Source organism: Doryrhamphus excisus, linkage group LG14 (assembly GCF_037039965.1).
Source record: "Doryrhamphus excisus strain RoL-2023G ecotype Guam linkage group LG14, RoL_Dexc_Guam_v1.1, whole genome shotgun sequence".
NCBI lineage: Eukaryota > Metazoa > Chordata > Actinopteri > Syngnathiformes > Syngnathidae > Doryrhamphus > Doryrhamphus excisus.
Genome location: NC_136370.1, coordinates 3628927 through 3640342, shown reverse-complemented (window position 1 = coordinate 3640342; position 11416 = coordinate 3628927). Strand labels below are relative to the sequence as shown.

Sequence of the window (11416 nt, the reverse complement as noted above, 5' to 3'; positions counted from 1 at the left end):
CTTGTTGAAACAGTGACAATCCAGAACTTAACCTTAAACGACAGGCGCTTTAGTTGTAGGACTAGTGGAGCAACGGATAATGCGTTTGACTAAGGATCAGAAGATTTTCGGTTCAACTCCTGGCCAACTCAGCAACCATTTTGAGTCTAAAATTCAAGGTTTGCTCGCAGGCAAATTTGAAGCAGCTGGAATGAGCAATCTGCATCTCCGAGTCGGAGTTCATGGTTCTCACCCAAAAAAAGGATAGCTTATAGCCGTAATCGTGTAGTTGTTTGTATTCTGTGTTGTGTCCGATTCACGGTTGGTGTGTGTTGTTTTTCTTGCCGGAAAGGACTTCTCTCTTGACCCAATTTTACTCTTGGCAAAACAGTGACAATCTATAACCTAGCCTTAAACTGCAGGTGGTTGTCTTGGAGGCCTGGTGGCGCAATGGATAACACAGCTGACTACGAATTGGAAGATTCTAAGTTCAACTCCTGGCCAGCTCGGCAAACTTTCCATTTGACCTGAGTTTAAAATTAAATTTTTGCCTGCAAACAAATTTGAAGTAGCTGAAATGGGCAAACTGCACCTCCGAGTCCGAGTTCATGGGTTTCGCCCGGAAAAGGACAGCTCTGCTCTTCATGAGGTGCTCGGGTGTGTTTCACCAGCCTGCAGACATCCTGTACCCTACCATGTCACATTGCTTATTTATAACAGTAGGAAAGAGAAGTATTCCTTGTGTGCAGAGCTTTGACCATGTTCAGAGGGAGGCAGGGGTGTTCTGTGCCTCCATTGTCAAGGCGGCTGTGGCCGTAAGGTGGTCGGTGGCAGTCATGGCGGTAATCCTACAACCCGTTGGTGGATGCCATTGGTGAGGGATGCCATCAAGCTGAAGGAGTTCCTTTGGGCCTTTTTGGCTCATGGGACTTCAGCTGACAGGAACCGACTGGCCAAGCGGTCCACAGCTTTGGCATTCACTGAGGCAAAAACTTTGACATGGGAGGAGTTTGGAGAATCCATGGAGAGTGACTTCCGGACGGCTTCGAAGAGATTCTGGACCACCATCTGACGTCTCGGGAAAGGAAAGTAGTGCTCAGTGAAGTTCTATCAACTCTAATGTAATCTGACACTTCACTTCATGTAATACTTCAGGACCCTACAGCACACTTGCAGGTTCCATAGTGTAATGGTTAGCACTCTGGATCCGGTGATCCAAGTTTTGGTGGAACCTACTTGCCCTGCAGAAATCGAGTTTTTGGACTGTGTCTTCCTTTAACAGTAAGTGTATGATGACTTATTTACTTACTCACCAAATGAGTGGTAACCGAGGATCAGGATGAGTTCCCCAAATGACGCGAATGTCTGTGACAGCTGATGTCAAATGATCAACTGGCAACATGTGCATGTGAGGAATACACTTGGTTTATGTGCATGCTATGCTTCCATCACTCCTTCACTCGCGCTGTGGATTATCATATCATATATTATATTATCATATGTAGTATACATGTCATATGTACTACAATGCTCTCTACAAAGGCAAAACCATTGTGAATTCTTTGAGCTAATTCCCGCTGGTGCACAAGAAGGCTGCCGCAATTTCTGCAACATCAAAACACTAATTAAGATGTGTCATTTTGATTCAACAAGACCATGTCAACAAAGGTCCTGCAGGAGATTAGGTGACCGAGTGGTTAAGGTGATGGACTGCTAATCCATTGTGTTCTGCACGCATGGGTTTGAATCCCATCCTCATCAGACTATACCAATATACCACCTGTGTTTTTAGGGAACATCATTAGAATCCATTTAATCAAAGTATCAGGTACGATGTTGAAGCTCAAGAACGCGTATTTTGGCAGGAAAAAGGCAAAATATACCATTTGGAGAATGCAGGCATTGATTCCACTTCATCTCACATGCGAAGCGAGCGCTCTACCATTTGTGGTCATACAAGAATGGGATTTGTTTTTGTGTACTTCGAATGAAAGGTTTTACGCATGTTGCACAATTTTCCACAGGAAAGAAATCTTTAAGATGTATCAACAAAAGCGCTGAACCGGGCCTTTTTCTGCCTAGATATCCTTTTTTTTTTTTTTTTTTGCTGATGTGGCCCTCTTGATGTTTGATCAATTCCACAGCCAACCTAGTTTCTCAGGGAACAGAAGGAGCGAGAGGTTCAGTCATACCTGAGAACTTTGGAAGTGTAGTCATCTTAACCCTCTTGTTATTTTCATTTGTCAGGAACAGCCATGATGGGTCATGTCAATTTGACCCGGTGCATGAAATCTGAAAAGAAATCTGAAAGATGTCCAAACCAAAAAAATCCCCACAAGCATTGTTAGTTATTCACTACTAACTCCATTACTAAATATTTTATCAATGTTTAGTGCAATGGTGTACCTTACCTCTCACAGGTAATTGGACACTTCACTTGTTTTTCATTTACAAAAATACATATCTAAACAGTTTTTTTATTGTTTCACCACTTTGCTACTACCAAAAAAAAACCCTGCATGGTCAATGCGTAGCTAGTGTTTGCATCACACGCTGCCCAGATATTTATCCCGTATTTAGCTGGTTTGGAAGGCATGTATTGCCTCTGGCAGCGACCTCTGAATGCCACCAGCCTTTCTGTCACGATCCGGCTTGTGAGTTTTATGGTTCGACCCCAGGATGCAGAGATGAGGACCCAAATACAGGTAAAAATATATTTATTTATGCTATGCAGCAGGATGGCACACTAGCAAGTCCAACTCAACCAAAGACAATGAACCGACAACAAAGGGAGCGTGCACCTGAACTAAATAGGCAACACAAGATAGGAAACAGGTGCAGGAGATAATTATTTTATTTTATTTTATTTTATTTTTTTTGTCCCGTCCAGCCGTCGGGGCAGATAGTATTGTTGATCTAAATGCCCTTACATGCTAGACAGATTTGCTCTGTGTCAGGAAAGGTGTTGGCTACAACTTCCCTGTACCATGAAATTTTATTTGCCGTTATTTGATGTTTTTGTTATGCCATTTGGAGCGACTGGACCGGAGCAAGAAGAAGAACAGAAAAGAAGAAGAGAAAGGTGGGGTGGGGGGGCAGTAGAGGGAGAGACAAAAACAGCAGCAACAAGAATTCCCATAACAACAACAGAGACAAACAGAACAGGTAAATGTCAATGATGGCTAAGGGTCATAATGGAGATGATATCAGTGAAATGAAACAGTCCAACTTACCAGTAGCAATAGTAACAATAAAGACATGAACCCTGATAGTAAACACAATTACAGCCATACGGTTACAGTAATTAAAATCTCACTGCTTGACATCATTATTACTGTAATAATAGCATACCAATAGCATGGAGATAATTGAAAGGAACGGAAAACAGAACAGAGCAACAGAGGAAGTGAATACAAAATAAGGGCACGAACGAGGAACAGAGGAAAAGACGAAAACTAAGAAGGCTGTCACGAGGGGGTGAAGCCCGATCGTGACACTTTCATCCACTGTGATATTAGGGCCTGGGTTATAGAGAAGTGGAAACTGCTCTACCCACTTGTCCCACACTGTCCTAATAGCTGCCAGCTTGTCTCTCTCCTGTCTACTAGCCAATGTTTCTTGATTATCAAATCGCATCACTCTGGAGAAATGTGAAAAAGAGACGTTGTGGCTCAAAAATAGCTCTCTCTGCCTGTTGCTGCATCCCACAGACTTGCTGTCGATTCATCCTTTGACTCGTCGACGCCAGCCAGAATGAGGAGCCCCAAATATGCATCTAAATGGGTTTTGTCCAACTTTTTCCTGGCTCAGCACCCTCTGGCTGACCTGCACCTCTACGAAGTTCACACTAACAGCCCCTCCCGGATGGCTGAGCTCCTCACCCTGAGTCCGCGATCTCATTCTTTCGGTCATGACCCTAACCCTAACCGGACTCCCTCAACACCTTGGCTGCGCCTAGAAATTCTGTCCATGAAAATTGTGAACAGAATCGGTGACAAAGGGCAGCCTTGGCGCAGGCCAACATTTACCAGAAACAGGCTCAACTTACTACTGGCAATGCAAACCAGACTCCTGCCCTGTTTATACAAGGACCGGATAGCACGTAGTAGCGCGCCACCAATGCCGTACTCCCGGAGCACCCCCCAAAGGATGCCACGAGGGACACGGTCGAATGCCTTTTCCAAGTCCACAAAGCACATGTAGACTGGTTGGGCAAACTCCCATGCACCCTCGAGCACCCTCGTGAGGGTGTAGAGCTGGTCCAGTGTTCCACGACCAGGACGAAAACCGCATTGGACCTCTTGTAACAAAGGTTCGACCAAAGGTCGTACCCTTCTCTCCAGCACCCTGGAATAGACCAGGGAGGCTGAGGAGTGTGATCCCCCTATAGTTGGAACACACCCTCCGGTCACCCTTCTTGAAAAGGGGGACCACCACCCCGGTCTGCCAATCCAAAGGTACTGTTCCCGACTTCCACGCAATGTTGAAGAGACGTGCCAGCCAAGACAGTCCCTCAACATCCAGAGCCTTGAGGAATTCTGGGCGGAACTCATCCACCCCCGGAGCTTTGCCACTGAAGAGCATTTTGACCACCCCAAATACCTCAGCCACAGTGATGGCACTGTCCACGTATGTGTCCTCAGACTCTGCTTCGTCTATGGAAGGTATGTCAGTGGGATTGAGAAGGGCCCCACCTTCCCTTCTTCGTTTTTTGAGCCATCTGTATATATATCTAAATAACTATAATATTTATTTCTTATATATTGACTTGTTTTAGCTCCTTTCCCCCCATCATCCCACTTACTTATATCTATATCTACTTCCGGTTTCGGGAAAAGCCAGATAGGAACATTACTAATGGGTGTTGGATTATTAATATCTACAGTATTTAATTTATATTCCTCTGCTATGCCTTTAATTTTCCATCCAAAGTTATTGCTTTTAGTTTATTAGTTATTTACCATCTCTGCAGCAATCCACCAATCAGGCCTGTATGGTAGAGTGGCCAGACGAAAGCCACTCCTTAGTAAAAGGAACATGGCAGCCCATCTGGAATTTGCCAAAAAGCACCTGAATGACTCTCAGACCATGAGAAACAAAATTCTCTGGTCTGATGGCTTTCGTCTGGCCACTCTACCATACAGGCCTGATTGGTGGATTGCTGCAGAGATGGTTGTCCTTCTGGAAGGCTCTCCTCTCTCCACAGAGGAACGCTGGAGCTCTGACAGAGTGACCATCGGGGCCTTGGTCACCTCCCTGACTAAGGCCCTTCTTCTCCGATCGCTCAGTTTAGAAGGCCGGCCAGCTCTAGGAAGAGTCCTGGTGGTTCCAAACGTCTTCCATTTACGAATAATGGAGGCCGCTGTGCTCATTGGGACCTTCAAAGCAGCATAATTTTTTCTGTATCCTTCCCCAGATTTGTGCCTCAAGACAATCCTGTCTCGCAGGTCTACAGACAGTTCTTTTGACTTCATGCTTGGTGTTTGTGCTCTGACATGCACAGTCAACTGTGGGACCTTATATAGACAGTTATTATATTTCCAAATCATGTCCAATCAACTGAATTTACTGCAGGTGGACTCCAATTAAGCTGTAGAAAGATCTCAAGGATGATCAGTGGAAAAAAGATGCACTTGAGCTCAATTTTGAGCTTCATGGCAAAGGCTGTGAATACTTATGTAAATGTGATTTCTTGGAGTATTTTGTGTAGAATGTTGAGGTAAGAGATTAAATTAATACAATTTGGAATGAGGCTGTAACATGACAAAATGTGGAAAAAGTGAAGCGCTGTGAATACTTTCCGGATGCACTGTATATTTCTTGAATTCTTGTCCATTTGCTATCAAGCTTCTGCATTCCACTGTAGGATGTGGAGTACCATTATGATTTTAGTGAACTTGTTGAGAACCTACATCATTTGGAATGGTTAGCATACCGTGTATTTCCTCTGCTTTTATGTCCTTGATGGTTTTAATCCTGTCACTTTTCCTTTCTTGCTTAATGGCCACATTGATACCTTTGCTATGAATGCTACAAAATGTTTTTTTTCTGCACAACTAAGGTGTCTTCTTCTATTATGCACTTTCTGTTGGGGGACAAGCCATTCTACTTGAGGTTTTCTCGAGCCTGTTCTCTGGCAGCCCTACTGCATGTCCTGCATACGCAGTACTGGTTTCCGGCATGTCTACTGGTTTATTTTGCTTACTTCCACCCACACCTATGTTCTTCACTATTTCAGCATACGATACCTTGTTCTCGATTTTATAGCTTTGCACTTCTTTGGCATGCCTTTGGACTTTCACATCCAGCATATGCAGCACTATGTTCTCCTCCACAGTTGCAGTGACATTGCTGTGCTGTGTGTCCCATCCTCAGGCATTTAAAGCATCTTAGTGGTTGTGGGATGTATTCCCTCACCCTAAAGTTTACACAACCTATACGGATCTCATCTGGCATTGTTCTTTCAAAGACAATGAGTACAGAGTACAGTACTTTTGACCTCAATTATTTTTCCTCCTCGAATTTTTTTCCTGACTTCATCTATTGTCATTTCCAATGGTATATTTGATATAACTCCTCTGACTGCTGCTGCAATTCCTGGTATATGTACTTTTACCTCTCCACCATCAAGATATTTCAGTTTCATTATATTTTCTTGTTGTTTTTTATTAGTTGCTGCTATGAGTATCTTCTATTATTGAGCATTTTGGCATACTTGACTTTCCCTATTTCTTTTTCTGTTGCTTTGGTCAGATGTACTGGGTGAAAGTGTCCTTTATGCTCATTGTGACAATTACTTTCGATTCGTCCCCAGGGCCTTCTTTATTGCTTACTTTTGCACACATTTTTTTCTTAGTTTGTCTTCCATCGCTATCCACGCCACTGCTTGCCTCTGACCACGATTGTTTCCTTGCCATTTTAACCTGTGCATATTCCATTATTCCCTTCGTCACTGTCATTCTCCGCGTTCATTGTTACACTCACGGTACAGCCTGGTTGCATCCACCCTTCGTTTTTCTTGGCACCGCCAGTTTTTTGTCCATGTTTTAGCGAGTTGTGGTTTGTGGCGCACAGGTCTCGTCGTACCGGGCCTATACAGGCCATCGGCCGAGAGCTATGCAGTCCACTTCCAACAACTTGCCTTCACTTGGAACTTCAAAAACTTTTCCAAAAAAATTGTTTCTCTTTCTTTCCTGATTTTACTTTTACTATTTTCTTAACCAGCTCCACACATGCACCACTGGACGGCAACTTCCGCTTCTAACGTCCCCAAAACCACTTCCCCTCTGCGAAGTACTGCTACAAAAGTCGCTTTAAACCACCCAATCATGTGTAAATTCCCGTAGGCAGCACACGAGGGTACTTCCGGTCGTAACGTTTGCCTATGTTCTATTTAATGAACTACACATTGAATGTGTGATTAAATGCCGTTTTAAATGCACACATAAATATTATAACGTACACAAGTAAACATTTGAAAAAATGTGACTTGGAATTCATTTAGCAAACGTTCATTTAGTTGAGCTTTTATTTTGAAAAAAGTTGTAAAAAATTAATCCAGTGTTGCGCTTGCTAGATTTGTGTTCTGTTTCCTGATTGGCTGAGAGAGTGACGCTGCACGCACGTAGGCGCTTCCTCAACTTGACTAGCACAACAGCGGAATAGAAGATGGTGAGCATGAAATAACCACAAAAAATGCACTTTTGCAGGTCTCGATTTCCCACCACTTTCCTATCGCGTTGTACTAGAAGACATGTGAGAAACGTAATGTTTTCTTTGGGTCTCACATTCATGTTTTTTGGTGACGCCTCAAGTCCGAGATGGCTCAACGATCACATGACAGCTCAGTATTATAGTAGCAAAAATAAATGACACAAACATTCCTTCGGTCTTTCTTTTTAAGCTACTGAGTGTTCTCTCTGCTCAAACCGTTGTCTGCATGACAGTATATCCATGCTAACGTTACCTTTCCCTGTTTGTCAAGTGGTTAGCTTCCTGTGCTAACAAGCTAGCAGCTACTACATACACAACCTGTATGGACTGAACTATTATCACATGCATGGCTTCATTCATTTAAAGCAGTTTACTTTTAATCACATTTTAACAAAGGCAACCACTTTGGACTGATTGACTTTTGTCATTGTTTATTACATACAATCACCAATCATGTCTTAATGAAATAACTAATCCCTCACTGTCACATTTATTTATTTCATGTTCATTCACGTTTAATTTCTAATTTCAGTTTCCTCTTTTTCGCCCCCACATTTTTTGTGCTCGTCTTGTCACTCTTTGTCCTCTCACCAATCTTTGTGATGATGATTCCTTGTCATTCTGTCCACACACACATATCCCTCCTCCTTTCCCGTTTTCCCCCATCCGTCTGCCCCCCCCCGCTTGCTCATCTCCAATCAACCAGGCTGGTCATCGGGTAAGTGTTCCCGTCCTACGACGGATCAGAGTTGTGCTGGCTGTGCCTTGCTCACTAACACGGGACTGGACATTTGCGGCAGTCAATGCACTTGCTGTGATGCTTGAATTATACGAACACCCTCAGCACACATAAAGTAAGATACAGTTGGAAAGATGAACATTTGATTGGATGAGTGGACTGTCGATGATTAGTTGGGTGGAGGCGTGTATAAACTATAACTACGTACATTTACACCTGTGTGGTTCTCTGCGGGTTTTGCATTTTGAGCCTAAATCTTTGTTAGAGGTTTCTTGCAGGTCTCTCATGTCCAACTGGTCTCTTTTTGGATGTCTGACACTCGGCATGTCCACCAAGGACATCGAGTACATGCTCGCTTACATAATGATGCCAAGAGTTCAGACACTCAATGTTAACTCCAGCTTTGTACTATTAAAAGGCTTCATTGTGTGTTTTTCCACTTTACGGAGCTAATCCTGACTGGCTGTGGTTTGAATCCAGTAACATACTGCACAGTGTAAACAACAGAGCTTCTAGTGGTTCTGGCATCGGAGAACTGAACTTGTGTGTACCTCAGGGAGACCTTGTTGGTCCACTCCTGTTTTCAGGACAGCTCGTTGACCAGCATCTAACCCGACTTTGCGTGTGTGCGATTCCACCAGTTGGTCCTGGTGTTAGGTGACCTGCACATCCCCCACCGGTGCAACACCCTGCCAGCCAAGTTCAAGAAGCTGCTGGTCCCGGGAAAGATCCAGCACATCCTGTGCACAGGCAACCTGTGCACCAAGGAGAGCTACGACTACCTGAAGACTCTCGCCGGCGACGTCCACATAGTCCGAGGAGACTTCGATGAGGTTTGCTTTGTTAAATAACAAAAGTGGTTTATATTCTGCTATTGACGACTGTTAAAATTCACAATTCACACTTTTTTTCAGAACCTGAACTACCCGGAGCAGAAGGTGGTGACGGTGGGCCAGTTCAAGATCGGCCTCATCCATGGCCACCAGGTGATCCCATGGGGGGACATGGCCAGCCTGGCACTGCTCCAGAGGCAGCTGGATGTTGACATCCTAATCTCGGGCCATACGCACAAGTTTGAGGCCTTTGAGAACGAGAACAAGTTCTACATCAACCCAGGTTCCGCCACAGGGGCTTACAGCGCACTGGAATGGTACAACATCCTTGTGGTATATGCAGTTGGGGGAATGGTTCTTAAACAGGGGTGTGGTCAGGACTACCGACAGTTCATTTACAAACCACACAAATGTCAGCTTATTGCAGCTGCCATGTTTTCTGGTTCGTAAAGCCGGTCTTATATGATGGACCCCAGCACATTCGCGATTCAGCATTCACAGCTCTACAAATTTGCAGATTTTTGTTTTTTTTCTCCAAAATAGAAAAAAATAGTTTTTTTTTCACAGAAAACAAATCTCACTTACCATAAGTCGGTAATAATTGTATGAAAGCTGAAAGCATTCACACATATGTTATTGAGATGGACTATTTTTTCCTTATTCCTACTCATTTTTTGTCCGCTAACTCCTCCTCCATTTCGTAGCCAATTCAAACAAATCCAACATCAAATGTTTAGTCTAACCAATTTAGACTTGTCAAAATATTCACACATTTAGTGGCATTTCATATTTTCTATAAAAATCTTCCCATTGAAAAAGAATAGGCAATTTAAAATTAAAAATCATTCGAAATGTTCCATTACTGAATCAATCACTGCTGAATCATCTACAGCGGTGACTTGGCTGAGGTGGTACGAGCACTCGGTTCCCGACGCGGGTTCAAGTCTCATGTATGCATTTATCATGTAGTATGAAATGATATCACAGATGGATATCACCGTCGTCCAATCACCACCACCTGTTGGCAAATTAGGGGCGATGGTTAGACTGCGAAGACCTTTTGTTCGCTAGCTCCTGAATTTCTTAACCAATTCAAACAAATCTGACATCAAAATGTTCAGCTCATTTTGGGAGAAGGTTGCTAGCAGTTCAGACTTTTCAAAATGTTCCACATTTGGTGTAATTTCATATTTACTGTGAGATTATCCCAATGGGCGTTTATTTTGAGGCGACGCAGATCGTTAAGGCTAACTGTTGCAATGCATGGACCAGCTCCAGCGGCTACAAAACAAGCACTCAACCATCGTCCTTCACCCGTGACGGGAAGCCATCATGCCAAATGGAGTTGTGGTTTACTCACAGAGCTGATGCAGCGCGTCAAAAGTCCAAAGTGTGGCCTAATCGGGGGGCCATACGCGGCCCGTGACTCATTTGTCCTTGGCCCGAAGCACACTGCAGTAACAAAAGTAAACGTACAATGAGAAAAAGCTGAACTTCTGACACCGACAGCCATTTAACCGTGAATCACACAAAGCTTTGTCTTTAAATATCTGTTATCGGAACATCTACTTTGTTGCCAGTTCTTCTCCAGTCTGTTCCAGCCTGAATTGATTGATAGCGGAATTCATTTCCTCAACAGAAAGTGGACGCTCCGAACTAACAGACCTTTTTTCCTCTCGTCCCAGCAACATCATCCCCTCCTTTGTACTCATGGACATCCAGGCCTCCACGGTGGTGACGTACGTGTACCAGCTGATAGGCGACGACGTCAAGGTGGAGCGAATCGAGTACAAGAAATCCTAAAAAAACAAATTTTTTAAATGAGAGAGATACTGGAGAGCCGAGGTCGTGTGTTGTTGCATTCCTTTCCACTAGGAGGCAGCGTTTGACCTGCCGTCACCACAGCATTGACACTGACCTGTATTATATTGTTTATATTACGTCATCTACATTTGCTAGTAATGTAGTTCTCATTTGGTAATTGTAGTCAGAACAACGATGTCGAGTGACCCGGCTGTCCAAATAAACATTTGGTGCCATTGCTGTTTGTTTTCTCCTTGTGTGCTTGTCATTCTATAATTTCACACAATAAACATATGATTTCACTCCATGAGCTGTTCTGTTTTTAGTCCTGATTATAAAGGTAAATGTA

General features: G+C 43.6%; 1 protein-coding gene and 1 non-coding gene across 2 annotated transcripts; both read left to right on the top strand.

The window, feature by feature from the left end:
* Positions 1-1658: 1658 nt before the first annotated feature.
* trnas-gcu (transfer RNA serine (anticodon GCU)) lies at positions 1659-1740 on the top strand. Its single transcript has one exon. It is a non-coding gene; the product is annotated as a tRNA-Ser (tRNA).
* Positions 1741-7536: 5796 nt separating this feature from the next.
* Positions 7537-11374, top strand: vps29 (VPS29 retromer complex component). The gene is made up of 4 exons (XM_058077604.2): positions 7537-7650; positions 9073-9264; positions 9346-9581; positions 10950-11374. Exons 1-4 carry the CDS (start codon positions 7648-7650, stop codon positions 11065-11067), a joined length of 549 nt encoding a protein of 182 aa, XP_057933587.1. The 5' UTR covers positions 7537-7647; the 3' UTR covers positions 11068-11374.
* The last annotated feature ends 42 nt before the right edge of the window (positions 11375-11416 follow it).